Source organism: Strigops habroptila, chromosome Z (genome assembly GCF_004027225.2).
Source record: "Strigops habroptila isolate Jane chromosome Z, bStrHab1.2.pri, whole genome shotgun sequence".
NCBI classification, from domain to species: domain Eukaryota; kingdom Metazoa; phylum Chordata; class Aves; order Psittaciformes; family Psittacidae; genus Strigops; species Strigops habroptila.
Window position 1 is genome coordinate 23,916,316 of NC_044302.2, and position 27,383 is coordinate 23,943,698.

At 41.3% G+C, this 27,383-nt stretch overlaps 2 protein-coding genes across 4 annotated transcripts in view; one reads left to right on the forward strand and one right to left on the reverse strand.

The window, feature by feature from the left end:
* The window catches only part of FAM81B (family with sequence similarity 81 member B), a 50,430-nt gene extending 35,662 nt beyond the window's left edge, over positions 1-14,768 (reverse strand). Inside the window, exon 1 of the mRNA XM_030512682.1 lies at positions 14,582-14,768. Within this exon, the coding sequence (XP_030368542.1) occupies positions 14,582-14,768 (187 nt within the window). The remainder of the gene's footprint in view (positions 1-14,581) is intronic.
* A 344-nt stretch (positions 14,769-15,112) lies between these two features.
* MCTP1 (multiple C2 and transmembrane domain containing 1) overlaps positions 15,113-27,383 on the forward strand; it is a 249,559-nt gene continuing 237,288 nt past the window's right edge. For all 3 annotated transcript variants that reach the window (XM_030470381.1, XM_030470382.1, XM_030470383.1), the window contains exon 1: positions 15,113-15,737. In XM_030470381.1, the coding sequence (XP_030326241.1) occupies positions 15,171-15,737 (567 nt within the window). In that variant the 5' untranslated portion in view covers positions 15,113-15,170. The remainder of the gene's footprint in view (positions 15,738-27,383) is intronic.

Here is a 27,383-nt window from a genome sequence, read left to right on the forward strand (position 1 = left end):
ACAGTTGCCACTTTCAGGACTGTTGGTATGAACAGAATCTACTCCACCACGGTTCCCTGGGCAACACAACCTTCTATCCTAGAGGAGCAATGGAGGGTAGAGCGGAGTGGAGACACCGCGGCCAGGTTCTGTTGTACTTCCTGCAGGATTGGGAACTTGATTGTACCATGAAGCTGACAAGCTGTCAAATGGGAAGTACAGGAGAAGGTGTCTGTTGCTGAGCCAACAACTGTGGTGAAATCACTTTCCTTAGGTGAACCTTGCTCATTATAATCTCATTATAATACTAACTCACACCTCCATCCCAAAGTTTCTCACCTCCCAGGAACAATCACCCCTTGCCGAGCGTATGCAGCGTATCGGCTACATTTTTAAATGAGAAGTGAGTGAATTTTACACCAATCAATAATAAAAGAATGCACGACTGAAGTCACTCAAGCTTCACCTGAGAGTAAAGAAAAGTATAAAAGTGAATGAGAGAGGTGGGGAGACAGGGAAGGCTCCATCGTAACTTCTGGGATCAGTCGATGGGCTGAACTTTTCTTCTCCCTCATAGGGACATCTATTGGGTAAGAACTTTATCTTATGCGCATTAAATAACTAATTCATGCCAGCTGTTATTGTATGTCACTGCAAGCTTGTTTTTGCAGACAGTCCCTATCACCGGCAATCCATGAACCTTCATTTGTCACAGCTTTATATCAATAAAGTGTGTTATTCTGTAAACTGTCAGTGTTAGCCCTTCGTGGGCAGCAGCAGTCACCAGCAGTGGGTAACATAAAGTGGGCAGACCTGCTGGGGGTCCCCCTGATGCTGTTGGCATGTCTCCCTGGGCAAGTCAGTCGAATTGGCCTCTGACCCAGCAGGAATGGTCAGTAAAGGGTCCCTATAATGGGACGCTGACAGACTGGTTGGGCACAAGAGTGTTAGCTTTCATGGGGTGCTGATAGACAGATCAAACACTAGGAGCCGAGAAAATCTCCCTCCCTTTCACATGACAACAGTGTAATGAAGATAATATTATTTAGCTCTTCTAATGACATGATATTTCTATTGCCTTGCTTTGAGCGTGTAAGTCCCTGTCAAGACATGGGCTGATGAAGATCAGAAGGATGTAGATATTATGTAGATAATTCAGATGGAGGTGTTTATTATTAACCCTCTCCGATGTTTTGCTAAGCATTACTAAGTAAACATCTCACCAACACATTTCCCCCTGATATCTAGGATATTTGATCCACTGGTTTTTGTTGTCAAACAACTTTTCGTGAAACTATTATTTCGAAAATCATTGATGGTCGATTCCTCTGGATGTGTGGAGGCCAATGATCTGAGTGCCTTTCCATCTGTTTCTTTCAGAAGGTCACACAGGACATAGCCAAACGTGGTCAGCAGCCTCCTCTGCCATTCAGGAAGAGCCAACACATTCGCATTCCTGTCCCTAAACAGTGCTAGCTCAGGTCTTCTCACCTGAATTCCTGGTGCAAGGTACAACAGAGAAGGCTATGTTATTTTTTCCTACATGAAAGTGATTTTCCATAGTTACAATGATAGCAAAAACTGAGAACTACTTAAAAAAAAAAAAAAAAAAAAAATGAACACTGATAGATTCCAGGCACAAAATGACTCATAAAACTCTTTTATTTAAAACTTCTTTATCATTTGATCAATATTCTATATAGAAAATTTATAAAGGACTGGATTTGTCTTTTTTATGCCTTCTTTATGCTGTCCCAAACCATCTGGTATCAGGCAGTAGTACACACATTTATGCAAATACTGGATATGGTTCTCTTTCTATACCTAGCAAGACAGTGAGCAGCATTGTGCATATTCGCTAAAGAAAATAGGTTCTGCATTAGAAGTAATTTATCATATTATTAATTTAGATGAATGCTTGAAGATGTGTAAGAAGGTTTTGTTAGCTGCAACAAGAGAGGAGGTAAAGAAAAACTCAGTAGGAATTCCTCCAGAATATTTGCTACTTTTATTGTCCTTCAGCTTGGCTTAACCCTGAAGTGCAGGTTGACCTGAATTCTGCTCAGAGAAATGTCATTTTGACTTAGTGCGAGCAGGCATCATCCTGCCAGCTGCCAACATCCAGGCAGGATCTTGGCGGATGGCAGAGTATGTAGGTCTCTGCAAGGAAGTGGCACTTGTAATCAGTCTCCTGTGAATTCTAATTACAGCGGCTGCAAAGCGGTGGTAATGATGGATGTGGGCAGCGAGCTTTCTCAGCATGTGACAGCCCACTTTTATTAAATAAGCAAAACCTGCTGCCTTGCTCACACATTATTGATGGTCTCAGTTGAGTGTCATAGGGCTGTTTCAGGTGGAAAGATACAGATTCCCATTGCAGAATTACTTTTGTAGCAGTGAATTTACTTATATATGGAATAGTCTTCACTTACTTACAGTATCATGTACTCACATTGTATTTCTGGTAAAATGTAATCTTTTTCCCAGTAGACATAGCCATCAAGTTTTGGACAAAACAATTGGCAGTATTTTGTGATTACTCATTGTTTTCCACCTGACTGTGAAAGGCTTGAATTAATTAAGCCTCTCATTATCCCTGTGATGTAAGTGTTACATTAATTAAACCATGCATGGCCCTGGAAAGCCTAATGCACATATAAGTACTCATATTGTAACAGGACAAAATACAGGTCAGCTTTCTGTACGTTAAAGAAACCAAATGAGAAATGGATCTGCACACCAGCTTATTAAAGTGCTCGTGGAAGAAGAAATGCTTTTTATGGGCTCTGTTCCACACTGTCATTTTCCATTGGAAATCCATACCAACAATAAGACACTAGAAAGAGCAAGCTAGAAAGATCTATGAACCTCAGAATAAAAGGGAAGAATATGGACTTTCCTATCCATCTAGGGTTCTTGTTTTTTTGGAAACTAATGGAGGTGGTGCAGAGCAGTGTGTCGGCAAGGCACTTATACGCAAGCCTGCACAAGTCCTTTGGAAGTAGGAATATATTGGTTTCATTTCCATTGGTATGGAAATGCAGGTGAGATTCAGCTGGGGAGCCCTTGCTGGCACTCCCTGGGCTGCGGGCGACCCCAGCGTACCTGCAGCACCTTGGCAGGGACCTGGGACCCCAGCACCTCTCAGCTCAGCATGGTCCACCCTGCTGGAAAGCTGCCTCTGAACTGGGACTTCCACAAACATTCAGGGCTTCCAGGATTCCAGACATGCAGCTGGGGCTTCTAAACGCTGGGAGCTGTGGGTTATTGAGAGCTTAACAGCTTGGGCTCCCTGGTGTAAATGCATCTCCAGGTTTGAATAAAATTCTTCTGGATGAGTTTTCTGTATGTGCCAGTGCGTAGTTAAATGCCGCAAGGTCAAATGATCAGGCGATCACATGATGGTAGAGCTCTGCACATCATTATGTGAACAGTGCACACCAACTGCCCTTCAAGAGTGCAAAGTCTACAAAACAGAACATTGCAGTAGCTGCCCATGATCTTGTAGTTATTTGTACATGTGTTTTAAGTACAACTGAGTATTTTTTAATCAATTTGTTTCATAGGCTGTAGTCTCCATGTCAGGAATGCATTATGCATCAAATGATTTCCAGCTACATTCAATCATACATTAGACCTTCTGATTTATTTGAAGAAGTTCATATTAATTTCATCAGGCAAAAATTAATTTTTCTATGCGTAATTAACACTTTGACCAGCTGTTGTCACTGGTTCTTTGAGAAAAAGACACAAAAAGAACTCATTGTGAAAGAGAAATCACTAAACCTACTTCCTAATTTCCCACCAATGACTGTTTTTTCATAGGTACTTTCAAGGATGAGGTAAAAATAACCAAGGAAAAAAGCATATCTGTCACAAGTAAGAAATAAATGAAGTAACTTTTGAAAAAATGTCTTCAAATATCTATGTGGTGTAAGTAAGCAGGGAAATGTGCAAGTGTTGCTTAAATGAATTTTACTTTTTTACTTTTTATCATAAATACTCCCTAAAGTGTTCTGACATTTTAAACTTCTTAAATCTGCCACTCAGAGTTAAAATGTGGTATGACAGACTGTAGCACTGAATCCGACAGAATTTCTGATCTCACTAGAAATGAAAAGGCAAAGACAATTCTGAAAAAGCAAACAAGTCAAGAGTGAATGAGAGAGATGAAATATCACCCAGAAAGGAATAAGCAGAAAAAGACAGAGAGTAATCACAATGCTTGAAAGGATTAGTGGGAGGGAAATAATGGAAAAATATGTGGGCAGTAGGAGCATTTACAGTGTGGATAAGAACATATCATCACAAGAGGAATGTGGATATCAGAGGATGAAGGCAGTTTGCTTAGCTCCCATATTTTGGGATGCTGTTGGAAGAGCATATTGTGCTGTAAGCAAGCTATCGCTCAATAGAAACATCTACCCTTGAATGCTTGCTACACCCCACATCTGCCCATGATGGCCTGAAGGAAGGATAACACTTGTTTACCATGCTGCTTTACAGGGACCGGCAGAAGGAACAAATCCCTTCAGGGGAGCTTATCATCCTGCAACTGCTTGACCTATAAAAGCAGAGAGTGCAGCACTCTGTTAACCTTGAAAGACCAAATTCTTCTATGTGTAAACCATAAGGTGTGGGACATTTCACGCAAAACAGTAATACCTTGCTTCACTTCAAAGTCCATGAAAGAATGAGTGCTAAGGAAGCCTCTTGCAGTGCAACCAGCTTCAGTTGGTCCTGGAAGAGAGGATCCATGCTTGTTTTCTAAATGCTAGCTATTTTGGTTTTTTACAGTCTTACAAAATCCTGACGGAAGTAGCCTGTACAATTAGGGGTGGCCCTTCCCGGTGGAAGGTGTGGAACTGATTCCTCATGCAACACAGCCACCAGACAACAGTTCTGCTCCCCAGTTCTCTTCAAAACTGGTCCTTTTTCAGCAAAAAGCACATCACAAGGTGGGGAAACGCAAGCAAACCCTTCTGAGCTCTGGGTTTCCTCTGTGTACATATAAATCTACACACATATTTAGGTATATTTCCATGCATTTAGTGAAAAAAATCTGTCTTTATATACATAACAGACAAATAATAACCTATTTATCATATCCACGAGGTAGTTGTTTCAAAAGAAAGGTTATTATTTTTTCACTTGAGAATATTCCTATTGCAGATTATATCAATTCAGACTACTACACCAAGCAGAACATCTTGCACAGATGCACTTTTTTCTCCTTGTCTGATATACTTTAAACTCCTTGTTTCATCTACTCTTCCTAAATTTCTGCTTTTCCAGTTGAAGTTCTCTGATCATAACTTTCTAGGCAAAAGGGATTTCATAAATTATTTGATCAAAATAAGAAAGAGGTTCTGCAAAGTAGCAGACAAGGGTTGGGAATACTTACCCTGCTGCTGAAAAATAAATTTTCTTTTAACAGCTTTGCAAGCAAAATTACTTCTATGTTCTGCAGAAAATTAGTTTAATTGAATTGAATTATGAGGTTGCTGCCAGATTAAAGGGACAACTCCTCTCCTTTTCTTTGACTATCTCCCACTTCTTCAGTATTGCCTCCCCAGGATCAAGTGAAATACTCTGTCATTTACTTATGACCTTCTAGTGAACACTGTCTAAATCTCAAAACAAAATTATTGCTCGTTTGTAGTACTGCCTGGCTGCATTTTACGCAGCAGAAACCTCAGCAGTATGACAGTCCTCTTTGCATCATCTTCTCTACTTTTGCTGAAAACAGATTGTAACAAAATACAGTGAAAAATCAGATTTGTGATTTTTTTTTCATTTGCAATGCATAAGCTATGCAGGGATATGCAGAGTTAAAGAGAGACATACAGAGATACCATATTGCCTCCCTAAGAAAGGATAAATTCTCAAATGCTGAAATTCTGAAATAGGAAATAGGTTCGCATTTGTGTGTGCTGTTGTTCAAATACTTAAAATCGATAAGGAAAGTGTCAGAGCTAACTCTATTAATTCCATAACCTTATAAAAACATCAAATCACTTTCCACAAAGTAACCATGAGTTACTGCAACTGCAACATGCCTCAGTGATACACCCATGATTTACCAGCCCAACTCTGTGATGTTTAGCAATTCTGCAGATGTGAATGGGCTAGAAACTTTTAGCAGTGCTTGAGTACTGCTTTCTGAGGCTTTATAGCATGCCTTGGTGTATAAAATTGTTCACCCAGAAGTTAAAAGGTTCACTCTCAGGCAGTCTGATTCACATCTATTCACAGATGTAAAAATCCTGCTCTCCTAATTGCATATGTGACAAACCTATACTTATTACAACAATTACTTAAACATAAAGGCAATTAGTTTGGTTTTGTCTTTTATTGGTGCCTTCTGGTACAAGACAGTAAGTTAGCCCCATCTGACAATGAGCCATGTGCAATCAGTAATGAGTATGAAGGGTAAGCTGAAATTCTAATAACACATCAAGGAAAACAGATGCTGAATATTTGTAAGTACACATATTCTTGATTGTGTAAGACAAAATTCTGGGTTAACAACTGCATGTTAGCAAGCATTACCTTGCAGTTATCTGCAGGTTATGAAACACGCACACACGAGAATGTGCATATCCAGAATTCAACGTGCAAAGTGAAATGCACATTTTGCACATCAAACTATTTGGATTTCACAGAGGGGTGATCTCAGTCACCTGTGGGCCACTTACATGGCACTGATCAGCTCCCTGAAAGCTTCTGCTTGGTGGGAAAATCCCAAGCGTCTCTCAGTGACTGGGTAATAGGAGTTTGAGAATCATAAATTCAGATTACAGTCTCTTGTATGAGTGGGGGAAATTGACTTTTTTGTGGTATGAGATTGCTGCAGATTGAAAGGACTAGTGTTAGTTTCATGCTGCTGAAAAAACTATTTCCCTCATCATAAGGACACTAATACTTTCCAATGCATACCATGTAGAAAAGATAGTAAATACAAAAATCATTTTAACATTCAGAGGTGTTAAATACTTACAAAATGGCTTTCAGGTGAACTGTATACATAATCAATCTCCAGCTGATAGAAAGATAGCTAATGAGGTCAGTAACAGGCTACAAAGTCTCCCATTTCCCATAAGAAGTGCTCCTCAAATGGATGTGAGCTAAAAAAAAGGTTCTATTCCCATTGCCCACATCGTAGCAGTTCTGTTGTTCAAACTGGCTTCATTTTTCAGAGCTCTCAGACTTGTAATTTTCGGGTTCAGTTCTCAGTGTAGCTTGCAGTTTGGGTGTTTACACATGCAAATAATTGCATGTGTAGTTAACACGTGTGCAAATATGACTTGGTAGGCATCTAGACTGAGATTTCCAATGCTCAATTCAAAATAAAAAGAATAATAAAACATGTGTGTTCTATGTATTTCTTTAGAAGTTTGCATGTGCAAGCAGGTAATTGGGTAACAAGTTACTACTGCTTGCATCTGTCATTTAAAAGGTCCAAATGCAAAAGAGTATCCAGAAACTATGACATTGCACTGACAGTTCTGAAAATCTGCTGGTGAGCATGAAATTTGCCATCTGTCTTTTGTGCTATGGAAGCCTTTGCAAACCCTCAAAAATCAGCTTTGTTTGGGCTTGTGAAGGATCCTGTGCACCAGATGGCACTTGTATTGAGCTTGGCGCTCAAGTAGCTGGCCACAAATTAATACACATTTTATCAACATTGTAAAAATGTTTATAATTTCATGTGACTCTAGCTTACCTTTGAAGTTAGTTACTCCCTCTTGATATGCAGAAGTTCCTCTCTGTCTGTCATACAACTAGAATAAATGTATTTCTGAGATTTGAAAGAGTTGACATCAGAAAACATATGGTAAAAACAACTGAACAAATCAAACCCATAAATGTTGTATTTGTTGTGAGCTTCATATTGCAGTTATTTATGAAAAAATGAAAACAAGGTCAAAATTGTGTTAGACAATGTTATGTTCAAAGGAAATGCCTAATATTTTTAAGTGTCTTTGTCCACTTAAAGTATACTGAAAGTACAGTGAGTTGTTCTAAAGTATTTGGTCTAAAATTAGAGGTAGCGAATATAGATACCACCTGAAGGAATAATCTAGCAATGTAGTTGGAAAACAGATTTGTTCCAGCAGAATCATAAAGTCTTTGCTTTCCAGGAGTCTATGTAATCACTGGCAATCTTTTCCATGTTATTGTTGTCTGTTGTATTTTCTCATTATCAGAAGCAACACTGGCATTCCACATTGGCTATTTTACATTGGCTACAGATGCAGACACTAGTAGTTAGGTATTAATTATTTGCACATGTGCATTCTGTCAGGATATTACGGATCTTTATTCAATCAAAGCAGAACAAATTTAGGATTGTATTCTTAAGACTGTCCCCACTGCATTTACATCTACATCAGAAGTTTTAATTTGGTCTGCTGCTGTACATCCATGGCCTATGGAAGTATTTATTTGGGAAAAGACAGTTGGTACAAGACACAGATATAAGTCATAAGTTCAAAACCAGAACAGCCAAACTGAATAATAATTGAGTTCATATAGATTGTTTCCTTTATTATTAATACTTCCAGAATACATGGGAACTAAAGAATATACTAGTATGAGAAATTATAGTCAAAGGAGCTTGACATTTTGGTGATTGAAATAACAGAAAAAGCAGCATGATTCAGATTATCTATATATGTATATACATATAAGTTCCAAATGATTCTCCAGTCAGCTTTTTCCTTTCCCACTCCTGCTAATGCCAGTGCTAGGATGGAGGAGAGAATGGAGGAGACCATATGACTCCTCCACAGTCTCTCATTTCAACTGGAACTGAAATTGCTGCATTGTGCTGCAATTGTCCTGCTGCATTGTGTTGCAGGACCCCTGAATCCAGGGTTGCAGAATCTGAAGTTCTAAACGTGAGCAATGTTAATGTGAAAAAAAGATCATAATGCCTATATTCCTTGGGATATCAAGAGCTTACAAAACAATAAGGCTGTTGAAAGAGGATATGATTTTAAGCAGAGATCACTCATAAAATAAGCAAAATTTCAAGAGAGAAAAAAATCATTAGTTTCTACATTTGTTCAGTGGTAGTTGAAATAGCTGAAGTGTATTGACTGTGAAGATCAGTAAATGTTATGTGTATTTCAGCATTTAGAACTCTCAGTTACGATGCATGTAGTCAATTCCCATACAGGGTCAACAGGAGACATCTGAAAGAACAAGCAGGAATGGAACAAAGGGCTCACCACTGGTGATGCTTCCACAAAGACATCAAAGCTCTCAAGGACTACTGCCAGAAAGGTTCACTCTGAACATCTGAGATGGCTAACATCAGACAAACCTACAGAGATGCTTTCTTTGACCAAAGGGCAAAACATCAAACAGTGACGAAGAGTAAAACTGTTATAAGATTTTAGAGGCACCGTGTTAAGGTGGCTAAGGAACCAGGCAAGATCTGAAGGATGAGATGCTTAGCAACAGAAGATGCTATAATAAGATGAATATGGAGCGTATCTGCAGTTTTCTTTCTTTTTGTTTCTAATGCTAAAGTAAATGGGGTGTCATAGTTCTAAGAGGACACTCAATGAAGTGGCTAATGTGCATGCGAAGGAAGGAAATAAAGAAAACTGAACTTAATACCTGAAGTATTAAGGTATTAAGACAGAGGAGTTACGGAGAAACAGCTCCAAACCTAAAAGAGAATAATGAAATTTCTCTGAAAGCTAGGCAAAGGCCTGAAAGCAACCCCCTTATAAAAAGCTTTCAGATGGACTGAAAGGGGAAGAAGCTGTAGCTGTTCCAGTAACCCTGACAGATACTGAAGGAAACATCAGAAACTGTCCTAAAGTAAATGCTGAGGAGCAGTAGAAGCATTTCAAGGCTTGCCCATCGATCTGATCATGAACTTGGATTTTTGTAATGATATAAAACTACTTGGGCCAATTAGCACAGACAATTTTAAATGTCAATATGACCATTAGTAGTGAATCACAAGCACTGATGGGTTTTACAATACAGGAATAAAAAACACAGCTGAAGTTGAGATGAATCACAGAACAGAAAAGAAGAAATGATGGATGTATTTTGTTGTTCAAAAATATTTGTCGTGACAGCAAATAAAGATTAGACTAGTAGAAGAGGCCCAAATAGCTAATACTACCAATTCCTGAAGACCCTACAAGCATTTAAAGATGCAAACTTGTTTTACAGACATTTGTTCGTATTATAAAACCAGCACACATACAATAGGCAAAGGATAGTTTGAAATGTTGAATCAAACATGGGCTTGCTCATTAACGTACATATTAACTAGGCAGATGAAGATGTCAGACAAGTTTAGAATAAAAGTGAAGCTTTATAAAATTTCTAAATTCATATTACAATTTAGCACTGACATTACTGCAATTTAGTACTAACATTAAAAAAGTGAACCAGACCCCATGTAAAGACCTGTGTATTCGGTGGTGCCGATCTAAAGGGAAAAACACCTGCAAACATCTGAGGAAGCGCCATGTCTCCATGCTCAGTCCTCCAGTAGGTGGAGCGTGCTGCTTCTCCATTGTTAGAATGTCTGATTCGATTCCCCACCATTGCGTGTAGACCGGTATATGGTTTAACTACATGGTTTGGAGAGCTGGACATGGCTTATGATACGAAGATGCTGTCACTCTGTACTGACCTGTGACTCTGCTTTTCCTTCCTTTTAGTCCCAGGAGCTGCATTAGACCTTCCTGCACGTGTTGTTAGAGGAACTGTGTCAGGCATTAACAGCACCAAGTGCACAAATAGCTAACGAACATTAGCAGAAGGCTAGCAATACAGGTAAAACGATGTACAAAGACGTACACGAAATGAAGGGAAATCAATCTCAAGTGAATTGGCTTAAGTTCTTGCAAAATGCACCCTATAATCTTCATGGTACTTTGCTAATACATAAAGGGGGTTATCTCACTTCAGGAAAACATCTTGAAGCCTGCAGTATCCTCGATTAATGGCTGTATCTGTATTGTCATTGCTACACCCCAAAAACCTCAACAGCTGGTTAAAAATATTCAAAACAGCACCAAGACGATGAAGCATTTTGCTGAGCAAAGTTGTGATTGACTCTGTGAGATGGTATGTTTTGTCAAATTAGAAAAGCCATATGTGGTAGGGGCATAATTATCTGTATAAAACCCAGGAAGAAATGTACTCATTACTGTGTACTTGTGAGTGAAGACACGACTTGTAGTATAGCTAACGTTGCTTGAAGCTCCAAATCATATGACACATTTTAATATTTTTAATTTTTCAAAGCTTTTTGCTGTTCTGGCTACAAAGCTTTATACTGAATTTGTGTCTCATGCTGAATCCTGATGAGAAAGTTTCAGGAAAAAATACTTTAGGTATGAACAAGAGGAGTTAAAGAACATGTTGTTGTCTGCACAATACAAAACTTCTTACAATGAGCTGGGGAGAAGTTGCCTGAGATCACTTATGATGCTAAGACCTGAAATTCATCCATGGGTTGCCTAATGTCCCATTGTTACTATTTGGAAAAAAACAAGCAAAAAACAACTTTCAAGGCTGTACTTCAAAACTGTGTGTAACAGACAAGAACTTTGCCATTTCAAACATAACTCAAATGAAAAAAGGAGACTCAAATCAACAATCATTCAGACTGGACAGACACTGAGAAAGAAGACTAAATGACAGCAGCAAATATGCAAATGGTGTTAAAATGTGGTTCCAGGCTAAGAAGACCAAAATTGCGTTCTGCCTTTGAGCCTAAGGCCATCTGCAAACAAATATTGCCTCCATAGTCATCTAGTACATATTTCAAAATATTGCCATCTTTGCTGTATTTTAGATTCTGAATGATGGGAGAAGGGAGGATATTTCAAAAGGAAGAGTTAGCAAAGAAAATTAATTGTATTTCCAAATATATGTAGATAATGCCCTAAACGTCAAAAGCTGCAAAGTAGCTTCCTCCTCTCTCTCCCCCCCAAGAAATAACCAAAACCAAACCAAGAGATTTTTACTTAATCTACATTACTGTAGAAATTTCGTGCTTTGTATCAGTCTGCAAAAGTGCTAGAAAATAGATTTTTTTAAAAAGCACAGTGCTTAGCATTGAGTGGTACATTTGTTTTATCAGTTTAAATTAAACTAATTAGAGTAATCACATATATAGATAGATCTGATACAGTTCTGAGGAGATTAATAGTTGCTTTCCTCAGAAAGAGTTCTTCCTTTTTGACATGCATAATTGATATGTTGGAAATAAAAAACATTCTCTGCTATGAATCTCCTTGGTTTCATGTCTGCCATATCACCCTTTTTCTTGGTTTTATATTCTGTTTTGTTTCAGATTACAAAACGCTGAAGCAATAAGGTGTAAAGAAATCTTTTCAGGTATCTTTCTTTTACTTCTAAGGCTAATAAAGGCTTATTTTAACATTTTGAAAAGTGTCATTCCCACCTGTACAGGTGTTACATTCATATTCTTGTTAAATGTTGAGATCTCTGTCTGAATGTTGCTTGAAGTCTTGCTGTGATCTTTATGCCAGGTTCAACTTTAATGAACAAATGCAGCTGAGAGAATTCAATATGCAGAATGACTCATGTGATTATAAAACTGTTTATGGTGAACTGATCTGAATTCTAGAATAATCCCGCTCTGACTGTTACAGTGCAGCCGCATACTGCCTTCTGGTGCCAGATCCACTTTGCCCCCAGGACAATGTGTTTCTACAACTAAGCAGCCTGAGCTACTCTGGCCTTTTTCTTTTCTAGACAAATTTACTTTCTGGCTGGATAAAATGGACGCGAATTAAGACAGATTTGGAAATTGTATGTAATGACACAATTTTAATGTAAGGAGTGCTTAGGCTGGCTTTTGTGGAAAACGAATCAGGAAGCCAGACAGCATGTTGTTTGGGACCACACAAGGCAGGGAGGTTGGGAGAACACAGCACAAGGCAGACTGAGAACACCAGTCTGCTATACTGTAGCATGCATCTGCTCGCGAGATCACGAGCTTCCATATAGCACTGCCCTTACGAGATTGGTTGCTGTAGTGAATATATGTATACAAATAACAACTTTCTGGTCTCTATTTTTTGTTTGTTTTCTAATAGTAAAGCGTGATCACTGCTGAAAATAACTGTCATTTAAAGATGAGAATAGTCCAGCATTTTGTCAAATAAACAGTTCTTCTAAACACAATGTTGTATTCTTCCTATACTTATTGGTGTTGTGAAAAACAGTACATATACTAAAATACTCTAGATGGCCTTTGCCACTCTCCCTAGTATGGGCAAAGAACCAAATTAATTTTTTCTTTTACTCTTTTGATTCCTGCTCACTGAGTACATCCATTATTTGCAAGCAAGCAAACCTTTTAAACACTTCTGATTTCAGCACATTTCTTTGATTTAAAGATGTCATGTCAGAAATTGAGACACATAAGCTTCCTCCAGGCCTTGATGCATTTGAGATTTGCTGTATGATGCTTTTGATTTTAGGTGGCTAGAAGCTGATCATTTGTATTCACTTCCAGAGATTCAAGTAGGTTGACTTACCTGTGATTTTCTACTTTTTTTTTTTTTTGACTATGTTTGGCTTTTTCTGGTCCTGAAATGTCACTTACCTGACAGGACTTCTCAAAAATAATCTTCAGTGGCTCAGAGGTTATTTTGGCTATTTTCTCAAGTATTGTAGATTGAATTCCAAAGGCCCTGATGATTTGAAAGCATCCATTTTATCTCAGTACTTTTAATTTGTATTCTTCCTATTTTGTTCAGCATGAGTTGTATTGTCAAATGCCTGGTTGCCAACTTTTCTGGGAAACCTGAATCAGAATATAGGTGGTCAAACCCTCTGCGGTGTGAAGAAGTGACTTTTGCAACAAACCCCAAAATTACACTGGATAAAGGTATGGATCATGGCATGCAAGAAAGACACAGACTCACTTTTCACAAGGTGTCCTGTGGAAGAAGAGGAGGTATAATGGGCACAAGTTAAACCTGGGGAGATTCAGACTGGACACAAGCAGAAAATTCTACATGATGAGAACAAGCAGCCACTGGAATAATCTGCCTTTAGACGTGGTGGACTTCCCAGCAGTTGACACTGTTAAGATTTGGCTGGACAGGGTGCTGGGACATCTAGTCTAGATCATGCTTTGCTTAGAAAGGTTGGGCCAGGGGATCCTTGAAGTCCCTTCCAACCTCGGATTCTAGGATTTCTTTTACTTCAGTTTGTTTCCTGAGTGTATAAACGTGTTCTGAAAACATCTTGCTGCTGTTATTTTTATTTAAAAAGAAACTTTAACGTTAAGCATACAAAAATGCAGTGATGGGGGCACTAGGACAGCGTGCTACGGCGAGAAAACAATGTGATTATTTACAATTATGATTATTTACAATTATTACCATTCTCTTTTGGTTTTTAGAAGAAACAAAACCGTGCCGGATGAGCTGAGGTTCTTTCCCCCCCCATTCCCGACAAACCCGCTGGGCCGGGCAGTGATTCCACTGCCACCGAAAGGCAAATTCCCCCGCAAGCACCACGGGGCCCACGGCCGGTGGTTCCCTGCCGTGTGCCCGTGCTCGCCCTGTGCCCATCGAACCGGCTGGACACGAGTCGCCGGGGCCGCTGCCTGCACCCCCTTCGCTCGAAGGCCGGGTGACCCCCGGCTCCGCCGGAACTGCAGCATCACCGTCTGCCCTCTGCTTCCCGCACGATGCAGCTGTCACGGACGCAAAGAATAGGTGGGGAGGGGGCCGGGCAGGCCTGCTCTGGCTATCTCCTCGCATCGCCACACACACACACATATATATATGTATGTGTCTGTGTGTATATATATATATGTGTGTGTGTGTGTGTGTTTGTGTGTGTATAGGCGAGCCGCCGGCAGCCCGCTCCGCGCCAGCCGTTAACTTTTCCGCCGGGCTCCGCACCGCCCACCCTGGGGGTGCTCACGGCGGCAAACTTCCCTCCCGGCGGGCCCGAGGAGGGAGCTTCGTCCTCCCCTTCACAAGTCCGGGCAGGCCCGGCCGTGCCGCGCTGGGCGGGGGGTGGCGCGGCGAAGCCCCGCGCTCGTCCCCGGCGGCGGGCGCCGCTCCGGCCCGCCCCGCACCGGAGTGAAGGCGCCGGGCTTCGGCGGGCTCGGCTCCTGCTGTTGCTGCCGCCGCCGCCGCAGCAGCAGGAGGAGGAAGATGATGGATCCAGGCAAGGAGCCCCGGGCGGCCGCGGGAGAGCCCGAGCCGGCGGTGTCGTTCCAGGCCCGGCTGTGGAAGAACCTGCAGCTGGGGGGTAAGAGCCGAAGCGGCGGCGGGCGGGCGGCAGCCGATCGCCGCACTGCGGAGCCCCCCGCTCCGCCGCCGGCCAGCGGCAAGGGGGACCTACCGCCCGGCGCTAAGTGGGGCGGCTTCAAGCGCCGGAGGCAAGTGCTGGACCGCGTCTTCTCGTCCTCCCAGCCCAACCTCTGCTGCTCAGCCGCCGAGCCACTGGAGCCGGGCGGCGAGTCCGGCTCCGCCTTGCGCCGGCTGCGGGAGCACCTGCTATCCCAGGGGAAGGGGCCGCCGCCCGGCCGCCGCGACGACCCCGCCGCCGGGGATGAGGGGCCTCCGGGCGGGAAGGAGGGCCGCCGGCCCGGGGCGCACCTGTCCCACCAGAAGAGCTCCTCGCTGCCGAGCACCGCCTGCCTGGAGCAGCTGCTGCATGGCTCGCCCGCCGCCGGCAGGAGGAAGGAGCAGCGGGCGGCGGACGGCGACGGCAGCGCGGTGAGTGCCTAACTTTCGCCGCGCCCCGCGGGGCTGCGCTGCAGGCGGCCCTCGGCGGGTGGGAGCGGGGGGCGAGGCGGAAAAGTGGTCCCGGGGACGGGAGGCGGGAAGAGAGGCGAGGCGAGAGGGCGGCCGCCGGGAAAGGGCAGGGAGGTGAAGTGAGAGAACGGGTGGCGAGGCGGGAGGGTGGCTGACGGGGAAGGGCAGGGAGGGGAGGTGAGAGAACGGGAGGCGAGGCGGGAGGGCGGCCGGGGCTGCCTCTGCCCCCCGCCCGCTGGTGCGACGCGCCCTTCGCCTCAGGGAGAGCTGCCGCGGGCCGCCGGCGCCCTGTCACAGCTGCCCCAGCCGCGGGGCTGGACCCGACTGCCGGCGGGACGGCGGCTGTCGTGACAGGCGGTGTGGCGCGGCTGTGTCGTGGGCGCGCTGCGGGGCGCGGTGTGCTCGTCCCTCAGAGCTGCTCCCGGTGAACCATGCGGAGAACGGGCGTCCCGAAGGCCGAAGCTGGGGTCGAGCCCGCAGCGCGGGTCTCCTCGCTTCACGCCTGTCCCCAGAGCCACCCTGCATCCCTGAGGCCCTGCACTGCTGGTTTGTGTCCTTGGTGCATCCAGGGTGGCTTTTGCTTAGGTAACCTCCACTCTTTTCTTGCCTGTTTATCCAAATTTGAATAATTAGTTGTTTTAATCTCTGCAGGACATCCAAACGACTTCCACTAGTTAACAGATAGCTAGTTGGCAGAACGTACCAGGTGCTGTCACACACAGCCATCGGTTCAGGCTGATGAAGTAGTTGTTCTTCCCTCATCTCTTGGGGAAGGTGGTGTACAAAGCCATAGCTCTTCCGACTGTCAGTTTTGAAATTAAGTGGTGAAGCTAGTATTGCTAGGGGCTGTTGAAGCTTGCAATACATTTCCTAAGAGAGAAAAGCAGACGTGAGTCATTCTGGAGTTCGTGTAATTTAAGCAGCCATCCACTTTTTGCAGGAAAAGTTGACTAATACACGTTATTATATATTGTCTTCTGTTATAATTAGGAAGAAATGAGCAACAAAGGTGTGTGAGTATACTTGATGACAAAATCTGTGGTCATGGTCTAGTGAAGAGCAGTTGTGTTTCTGCAGTGACTTGGAGCATCCCTTGAGGGACCGTCATGTCCCTCTGCAGAGTCCAGCCCTCACCTCTACAGATACGGGACCCAGACCTAACTTTATGTCCACGTCCGTCAGAAGCTGCCGTGGTTATCCCATGTATAAATCATGCTTTAAAATGTTTTAGGTGGTCGCTTCTTCAACACCTATTTTAATAGGTGTTGACGAAGTAAAGAGTAGTCGGTTGCTTTCTCTCCCTGGCTCACAAAAATCTATCTTACATTTTAAGTATTACATCTAGCCATTAAGAATATATGGGGTTCTCTTCAGTTTTGTTCTGCTGTTCAGCAGGGAATCAGCACATTTATTCACAAAACATGTACTTTTTTATTTAGTTGTGAGGGCATTACTCCTGTTTTGGACAAGGTACAGTGATAACATTTGACAAGAATACTGCTGATCAAAACAAAGTGGTACCCAAGCTTTCTAACATGTCTTTAATTAGCAGGATTATGGCCAGTTCCTCCAAGCAATTTCTAGTATTTCTAGCACTTGGGCTGTGCCTCCATATCATAAGTTTGGAATAATGTACGTTTTTCAAATCCAAGTTTTACTCACAGCAGCATAGACTTTCAGACTTCTCCTGAAAGCTGGTTTTGGGTTTGTTTTTTTTTTTTATTTTAATTTTATTTTTATTTTTATTGCCCTGCATCTTTACCTGTCCAAAGTTCAAAAAAATTCTGGTAAGTAACAGAATCACAAAAATGAGGTTAAATTATCTGTAAGTAAAACAACACTAGAATTACAGCTTGCTTTAAAATGTATTTAAAACTTGATTGAAGGCAAACAAATGCGACTGCCTCTTTCAGATCAAGACTGAAACTGAATTTTTTAGCAAATATGTACACAAAAAGACCTACTAGATATTTTAGGAGAGATGGTGGGGAAATATAAAATTCCAGGAGAAGTCAAGTTTCTTGTGCTTTTAAGCTGAAATAATACAGTTGTCATCAGTGAAAAGGAGCACGGGTTAGTGCAGTGGATTGAAAGACTTACAGTGTAAGTTGCTGTAGTCTATGTCGATTTAATCTTGCAGTGTACTCTTTGGCATAGTTGAGAAATAGTTTGAAGTAATTAGAATATGATGTAGCGATACTGCATTGGACATGGCCAATCTAGCAGAGGCTGGGTTTTCTTAGGTTTGGATAAAGCGTTTGTTGCAGTGAATAGTATTAGTGTCTTGGTTTCAGTAAAGGTGCATGCTTACACAAAGAATAACCATTACATTTCAGCACTAAATGCTGATCTACTTCTCCCCCAAAGACTGGATACTTCTTACAGGTGTCCTTGAATAGGGCATCTATTCAAGTAATATATATAATTCAAGTAAATACAGTAAGTACTCCATTTGAGGAGAGAAAGGCATCGTAAGTACTGTATTTGTTGTCAGGAAAAACAAGGTTCCTTTTAAAGAGTAGCCAAAGTGTAAATATGGTTTATTAGGATGAAGAAATAAACACGAGCAGAATTAAATATCATCCTTCTTCCTCTTCCAAAGGCTGTATATCAGGTTTTCTTGGCCAAACCTTTCCTAACCCCAGACGTGGCATGCAGCCACCTTCATGCAGCCGAGAGCTGAAGGATGTGTTCTTCACCCTGGAGGGAGCAAGTGAAGGGTGAAAGTGGAAGCCTTGTGGAGTGTTTCATGGGCAGGAGGTGACAACAGCCCTCCAGGAGTTTTGCGGCTCATGGGACTTCCAGCTCTGGGAATGCTTCCCATGTTTTTTTCCCATTTGCCCTAATAATTTGCATTTCCTCACCAGTGGGAGCTTGGATTTACCCACCAGTGCCTGTGCCAGCATGGTCTTTCTCCTGAATGGGAGATGCTGCTTTGAATGGAAAGCTTTATGCCACTTGCAGTGTGTCATAATCATGTAGTGAAAACCAGGAGGGTGGAAATACCACTGTTTCTTAAGATTTGCAATAATAAGGAACCTACAAGTATTTAATCATCTCAATTAGAGAACACTGGTGTGAGCGTATGTCATCTGGAATCGACAGTGCATGTGAAGAGCATTCACGGGTAAGGTTCCTGGCTGAAGAGGTGTCCAAGCTGCAGTCTGGCGGCTGTGCTGAGAACACGTGCGGGCATGTTGCCCCAGTGGTTTCCTGACAAGATAATGATTTGTCTATTTTAGCTATGTCCAGGTTGATCTGTTAAGCTCAAGAGTGGACAGGTTCTTAACTGCTTCCCTCCCTGTCTTTTTCCAGTTTTGTGGTTATGTGACTATATTGGAGTTGTGGGAGGGCTTACTGCAAGGAAGAGGAGGGGAGGAAGGCGAGGTACTCGACTGTTAGATGTATAGCCATTGGAAATGAAGCTTCATTAGTTTTGCTGCACACAAACTATTTGCTTAATTAATAAGCATTCTTCAGACCACCGTTTGTGGGTCTTCCGGGTCAGAGACTGGTAACACTGGTCTAGACTGTAGAACATGCATGATGCAAGGGAGAGGTGAGACAATGAGAAGAACTGGAGATACGTATCCAGATCTAGGGTCTCTCCCATTTTCTCAATAATGTGTAAATATTGCTCAATAAAGTTGGTGTAAGAGGGTGAGCTGTGTGGCACATGAGAGGCGTCTGCTGAAAAAGGGGAGTTTAGTGAGCTGGGTGGTGTGGAAAGAATTTGCACTTCGAGGAAAAGGAGCGTGGTGGTGTACTGAGGTGTCTGGGAAGGAGAAAGGGAGTAGTAGTGATGAAATACAAGCAGAGGTGGAGTACTGATGGCGTAAGAACAGAGGCAGAGTTGTGAGAAAGTCTGAAGAGAGGAGAATCTTGAATTTGGTGTGGAGGGGGATGCAGAGCCAACAGTAGCCTGACTGGCGTACCATGCATGTTTTTTCTGCCTATGCCAGAACAAATCTATATCTGGCATAGAGCCACTGGAATCAGTGAAGTTGCACAGGGAAAAAATTTGGCTTGTTTGTTCTAATTGATGTATTTCACAGGTCACGTTTCAGTAATTGATCCAGCCAGTGAAAGCGAAAGAACCGAATAAAGACAAAAGAAAAGGCAGAAAATGTCAGTGAAAAGCTACACAGATAATGCCACCCAAGAGAATCTTAATTGCTACTACAGATTTCCAAGACACTGCACTGGGAGAGGTGAAGGTGGTGAGGAAATTTGAACACTTCTGACTGTCAAGGATTACATTTTCCTGAGATAATGCCAGTACAAAACAAGGAAAGTCAGAGAGAACTAATTTTCACAGGTATTTGGATTATGATTCGAGGGCATTCTGAGAATAAATGGGCAAAATTTCAGAAACCAGGAGAAAGCTTGATTTTGGGGATCTGGCCACTGACACATGGGGACTAAGTGTATGGCTGAATGTTTAGGCTGGATCAGAAGAACCTAGAGCTTTTTAATAGAAATTACATAGAAATCACAAGCAGGAGTAAAAAGCTGTTGCTAATGCTCATTTCTTTTTAAGAAAGCTGTTGTGGTCTCTCAAGGCTCTTTGCTTTTTCAGGAGTTTAATTAGACATCTGATTTTATCAGGGGATGTTCTGCACTGCCCTGTTTTGTTGTTGTGTGAGTGATAAAAGGCTTATCTTTCAGCAGCTTGAGAAGCATTAAGCTGTTTCTTGTGCTCTGTCAGCTTCTGACCAGTCTGTCAACTTACAGTATGTTAGTACAGTGTGTGTATATTACTGACAGGACAATAAAGAGAGGGCTCAACAGAATTCTTGAATAACTTCTGCTTAATTAACTAAAGAATCTCTCCAGAGTTTTCAGAGTCAGCTGCAACATTTTTCAGAATTGGCCAGTTCGCATTTATCCTCATGTGAAACACTTCGCTATTTTAAAGTGAACTAGGAGCAGCTGTTAATTTACTGTTTATCCATGACCTCATTTAAGCTTTACTTTATCTCCCCTCTCTCCCCCCCTCCCCCACTATTTATATGTAAATGTGTTCATAGTAAAATAACGGTATTGAGAATGATAGATGGTTGGTGGATAGGAATTGCAACAATCCCTGCACTGAAGGAACAAAAACCTGCTTATTTTCTACTGGGTGATTCTGCTGTGAAGTGATTGAGTTTCAATGTAAGGATTTTGGCCGGTTTTCAAGTGACTGTGTCAAAACTCTGTTACTTCAGTGTACTTCACGTGTGTATCTCATAACCTCCTGAATTGTGTTAAACTTGTTAAATGTAAAAAGACAAACACCTAAATATGGTTACAGCATTAAGCTTTTTCCCAAGAAATTCTGAAAAATGTTCTTTCTCTCTTGTTGGAAGTGCTGGATGCAGAAAATTATTAGGCATACCAATAAGACTTATCAGTTACTATATTGTTGCAATAAGAAGTACTTTTTAGCATCTTAAAAAAGTATGATTAAGACAGTTTTAAGACTGCCAATATGTCATTTGGCAGCCAACTCTGTAGGTAGTTCTAATTTAACTGTTTTGTCTTGTGATGTGGTACTAACATACTAATAAACCCAAGTGTCATAATTTCTTTTCCTCTTGGATGAATTCCAGGTCTTTGGCAAGGTGGCTGAGGACTCTGCATTGATCTGAAGACTGAATTTGGCTTTTTCCCACTAATCTTAGTATCGATCCTAGATCTTAGATATTATAAGCATTATCTTCCAGGGAATGTAAGCCCTGAAGCTTAAGTTTAAAAAAGAACTGTTTTCCTCTTCCTTCCTGCAAGAAGGCAGAATTTCCGCAAACTTTATCTGTGGTAGATTTAATGTATCGAAACTTCAAATTAGAATCATATAATCACAGACTGGTTTGGGTTGGAAGGGAGCTTAAAGGTCATCCAGTTCCAACCCCCTGCCACAGGCAGGGACACCTCACGCTAGACCAGGTTGCTCCAAGCCCCGTCCAACCTGGCCTTGGACACTGTCAGCGATGGGGCAGCCACAGCTGCTCTGGGCAACGTGTGCCAGGGCCTCACCACCCTCACAGGGAAGAACTTCTTCCTGAGATCTCATCTACGTCTCCCCTCTGTTAGTTTAAAGCCATTTCCCCTACATCCCCCAACCACAGAAAGATAGTTCATATCTCCAGACCCAGAAATGTAACAGAGCAAAAATCTGTGTTGAATTACAGACATGCTGTTCTGACAGTGTGTCTTTTCACAGGTGAAATGTATGCCATGAGTGTCACATGATATTGAGCCCAGGTAATGGCACAGCAGAAACACATTTAGAGCTTTTGCTGTCAGTAGGCAGGGAGCTTCAACCACTGGGGCAGATTTTGTTGAGCTGTCAAAATATCAAAGTATCTGCAACACTTTCTCTGAACTGTCTCTTCATTCTGATGTTGGGAAATGTGAACCTCTGTGAGCAGAATTTATTCCTTTCTTCAGGCTGTATTCTCTGTCATTCTTGGCTGTTCATTCTTTTAGATTTTTTTTTTTTAATTATTATTTTTTAGATCAAACCCATTTTTCCCCACTCCTGCATTACTTCCTTCATACTAAGACCAAAAGTTGCTGCAAAAAATCCAGAGGCAACAACTGCATACTTTTGAATGAAACACTGTATTTCAAGCTTTGCTCAAATACAGGAAATCTAATTCATCATCACTTTGTAATTTTTCTCAGGCTTCCCTCTGCTCATATGAAAGGGGAGGAAGTAAATTTCTTTCCAGAAAAAAAAGGCAATTTTATCAATGGTTTAACTACCCTTTTGACCACTGGCATTGTTACAATGCTCTATAAAACTCAGTATCAAACCAGTCTTTGAAATGCTGCAGTGTTCAAACTTTTGCTTTTCTCATTCCTTATTCTGGGGAAGTTCTACAGCTGTTGAGAAAATCATATTCAAGAATGAGTCATGAAATGTGATCAGGCAGATTAGTTTTGTTTTTTTTTTTTTTTTTTGATGAGGAAGGCTGAGTGCTATTTACATACAAAGTTGCCTTTAGGATGCCATTTGATTTTGACGTATCTGATCTGGTGGCATTCAGATTACTGTATCTGCTGTGCTTGTGATTGGGTGATTGTGCTAGGCAAAGATGAATAATCCTTTGGAGGCTTGCAAGCATTTGATGAACAGGATACAATTAACTTGCCCCACAGATTCTTTGTGCAGAATAACCAAATAAGCTGTTCAGTACCTTGCAGTTAATGAGTATCCTTATTGGTTTCTCACCTCGTGTGAGTTCTGTTTCGTATCTCTCATGTAAGAGATGCACGCACCAGTGAGACACTTGGTTGCTGCTTCTCATGTGTGTTATTAAATCAGGGGCTAGACTGCCCTGTAGCTAATGATAAATATTTTATGGAGTTTTTAGACAAATACAAAAATCTTCTGTGTAGTGCCAGAGGGATGAGAACCCAGACACTTTTCTGTTGCCTGTGTTTGGCTAGGGTGGCTTGTGCTGCAGTCGATGTAATTATAAGAGAAGGGGAACGATAGCTAATGCCTTTGTTGGTTCCTGTGAGCCAAGTTCTCTTTCCAGGCCTTTTCTACCCAGTTCTGGAGCCTAGAACAGAGCACGCGGCAGAGGTCACTGGCTGAACTCTAGTTTCAGTCTGTGCTGGCTCTCTGTATGCTGTCAGACTTAATGCGTGGGAAAGAAGTTGAGATTTTTTCCAGAAACTAATTCCGGTCCAGTTTGGACAGGACTTAATTTTCAACTGTGGTGAACCTCCTGTGCTCCGTCCAGAAAATGGAACTACCTTCCGGGAACTCTCAGATTCAATTCTACCTATTCATTTAAGCATTGGCTAAAAAAAAATATAATTAAAAAAAAAAAATTAAAAAAAAATTCCAAAGTCCAGCTGATTCTGACTGGCGAATGGCTCTAAATTCTTGGGGAGAGGGGGCAAAATCTTTCCAGCAGGAAAAAGAAAATGCTGACTTCCTACTGTTGTATTTTGTGGGTGAGAAATGATTTATCAAATGAAACTTCATGCATTGATGCACTGCAGAGAGTCTAGGACATTCTAGGAGGCTTGATGAAAAGTAAAGAGTTACTGAGGTCTGTTAATTGAAGGTAGGAAGTGGAGCTTCCCTCTTTCATTTTAAGGACACCTTTACTCTTACAGCTAAAGGTTTATTCCTTTCTTTGGCACAGACTTCTTATATTCTCAATTTTTAAATTTTGAACATTATTGACATTAGTTGGGTGTTTCAATGTTTTGCATTACTGTAGTCAGTACAGTATTAATATGGATAATGTTCTATGGCACAAGAACTGGCTTTTGCAGTTTGTTTTTCTACTACATTTTAATGAAAAAACAGAAATGCCATGTGGGACTCAGCTGGAGTCCAGGAAATTTGAAGGAATAAGTGTATATTCATAATGTAACCCTTGTGGGATGCATAAAATTTGCTCTCTGAGATACAAGAATTGGGAATTTCAATATTTATCATATTTATAAGATTTATGTCTAAGTTTCAGCTAATAAATGTAGCTCAATATACAGGGTAACAGTTAATCTTCTCATGCAAAAAAGATTTATGTTACAGTGTTTCCTGTGAGTAAGTGTGGAATAACAATAGAAACAGTCTAAACATCTTGACGTGTTGGAAGATCTGTGTTTCTGAAATGATCTGTAGAATGAAGGGATTTTGCTTTAAAAGTTTTCTCTACACAGTAGATACAACTAGGGGTACAATTAGGGGGAGCTTGTTTTATTTTTTTGTGGATTTTGTTTGGTGGTGTTTTGTTTTTTTTTACCCTGTTAACAGTAGTCAGATGCTTTGATTGCCTGGCTTTCAAACTAGGAACATATGGTGCATGGCTGTGTGGTTCTGTGTGGGGAAGACACACTGGGTGTGAGGCATTAGCTGTGTTTTGGTATACAGTGTGTTGCATCTAGGATTGCAGATGATATGATAGGTGTGGTCTAGGTGACTTAGGTTTGTTTTGGTGTGCTGCAGATCGATTCCTCAGCTTTAGAAAGTTTTATCAATCATCTAATCTGGAATTTCTGAATTTCATGGATCTCTGAATTTCATGAGCTCTAATACTCTGTTGTTCAGCCTGAGTGATTCTCTTTCCTTGCCCTTCCTCAACCCACATATCTTAAGTTTTGTTTGCATTGTGTGGGATTTATCTTAATTTGCTTTACTTTCTGAGTTTTATTACTTCAAGTGTGGGTTATCTGAATGAAAATATGATGAGTGGTTTAAATGTCTACTGTATATTTATGGTGATACTTACTTGCTTAATATACATGATTCATACTTTTACCATTCCCTCCGTCTTATTTTCCCTCCAGTAGAAGTAAAAAGTTGCATTGACAGTGGAGTGCTCACCCTCTGATGGTCCTAGACTGAGACGTGGAAATTGTGGACTTCTTATTTCACAGTGGTCCTGCCCTGTGATGCTGCTGTGCATTTGGAGATTTAATGCAGGTTATCTCCTGGTCTGCAACTGCAGGCAGACTTGATTTACATCAAGTTCTGTCTGTATGCTTTTTTCTCCTTTTCCTTCCTCACCTGGTTGATCTAGGCAGAGAAGAAACACAGATGAAATGGAGCAATATCATTTTAGCAGGCAGTTAAAAAAAAGCTAATTAGCATTTTAATTATTTTGAATTTAAGTGACTTCTGCTTATTTGCTGTGGGTTGGAGAACTCCCTTCTACGCCTGACCTGATTACGTTAATTACTATTCTTAGTGTAGACTGCTTCTATTACATGGAATTATTTTTTGTATAAGGTTAGATCCTCAGCTGGTGTTGATGGGTGTAATTCTGTGATATGCATGGCAGAGGATCAGATCATATATGCTGGGGATTTGGTCTGGGTTTGGTGTAGTTAAGTCATGCTCTAGAGGTACAGGTACCATAAGTAAGTGTAAGGCATTTAGTTTTGCTAGTCAGGAGTTGCTGTCCAAGGAGTTCCCTTGTAGTAGGCATTCAAACCCATTAAATGTGGTTCTGACTTCAGAGTTCTCAAGGGCTAGTGAGTCTGCTTTGTGCTCATCTCAGTCTGAGCAGCCCCTGCAAGGTTTTTGTCTGAACTGGGGGACTAAAGAAGAGTGCATCTGTGTCCTTAAGTGCTTGTTTTGATAGACAGTTAGGCACTGCCCAGCAGTGAGATTGGGATCCCTACAAGAAACTGTGAGAAGTGGTCTCTCTCATGGTGTGATGGTCTGCCTCCCAGCCCATCGTGTCACAAGACATAAAACTAGCTATCTAGGAGTTGGGAGCCCTTGATTCAGTACCTTCTTATACAGAAACTATCGAAATCCTCATCTCCTGCATCCTGCTAAGCTTGAATCTTTTCTAGATAGTCATTTTCATAGAACCACAGACTGGTTTGGATCGGAAGGGAGCTTAAAGCTCATCTAGTTCCAACCCCCTGCTATGGGCAGGGACACCTTCCACTAGACCAGGTTGCTTCAAGCCCCATCCAACCTGGCCTTGAACACAGCCAGGGATGTGTGCTTTAAAGGTATGCTACTTTAAACGGAAAAATTAAAGAGCAGTGGTTGTAGAAGACTCATGAGTAAATGTGAATCTATCACTTAGAAATTAATTAAATCTATCACCTAGAAATTATTGATACTGATACTTGTTTTTTAATTGTTTTTGGGTTTTGGGGGCAGGGTGGTTGTTTTGGGCATTTTTGGTTGCTTTTTGTCCTTCCATAAAAAAATGCTAAATGTGAAATGAAGCAAGAATTGACTTAGGAAAGAGATCTTCGTTCTCTTTTTTGTGCAAGGTGATACTGAAAATTTTTATAGCTTGCAGGAAGGAAAATGGAGATTATGCTGAAGGAAAAGCTTGGTTGCAGGAAATAGCTGTCTTATCATTTCAGTACCAGTTTACAAGACAGGAGAAGTAATCTCTTTTGCTTTTATATAGTAAGTTCTATATGTTATAACAATGAAAATACATTTTTGTTTAATTTATGACATCGCTGAAGTGCTCTGTTAGGAATTGATACAAATGTGACATCAGGCATATGCGTAGCCAATTAATAGTCAAAGCTATCACTGCTTAATAAGAGGCTTTTTGCTATGTTAGTGCTAGAGACTTGCCCACTTCATTTATTCAAAATTAAAATATCTTCATTCAGAAGAAACCAACTTTCAGTGTTGTCATTGTTACTTTTATAACAAAGTAATGAAAAGTGATGACTAATTTACCTATTTGCCATGAAAATATAGGTAATTCTTGATAACTGTTCCTACATATTTGATTAGGTTGTGATACATGTGATGGTTAAATACTTCTTCCTGTGTGTGCACATTATCTAAAAGTAAACAGTTTAAGTAACAAACCTTGTACAATTTACTCTCTACAATTTAATAATTTTTGCCCTCAAATGAAGCTTGTCCCATCATGGATGAGTAGTTTTCTTTTCCAAAGCATTTTGCTGAAGGAAGCCTGTTTTAGTTGTCATTTTAATGTGTTTAAGCTTGGTGTTTGTCAAGGGTGGATGTCTACAACATTATTTTTTTTTCCCCTCCACTTTCATGTGGAGAACTACCTACTGGGACAAAGCCTTTTTTTTTTTTTTAAGTACCTAGCGTCTCAAATTTTGTTGTATTTTTTAATTGTGTTTCATGGGAGAGAACAT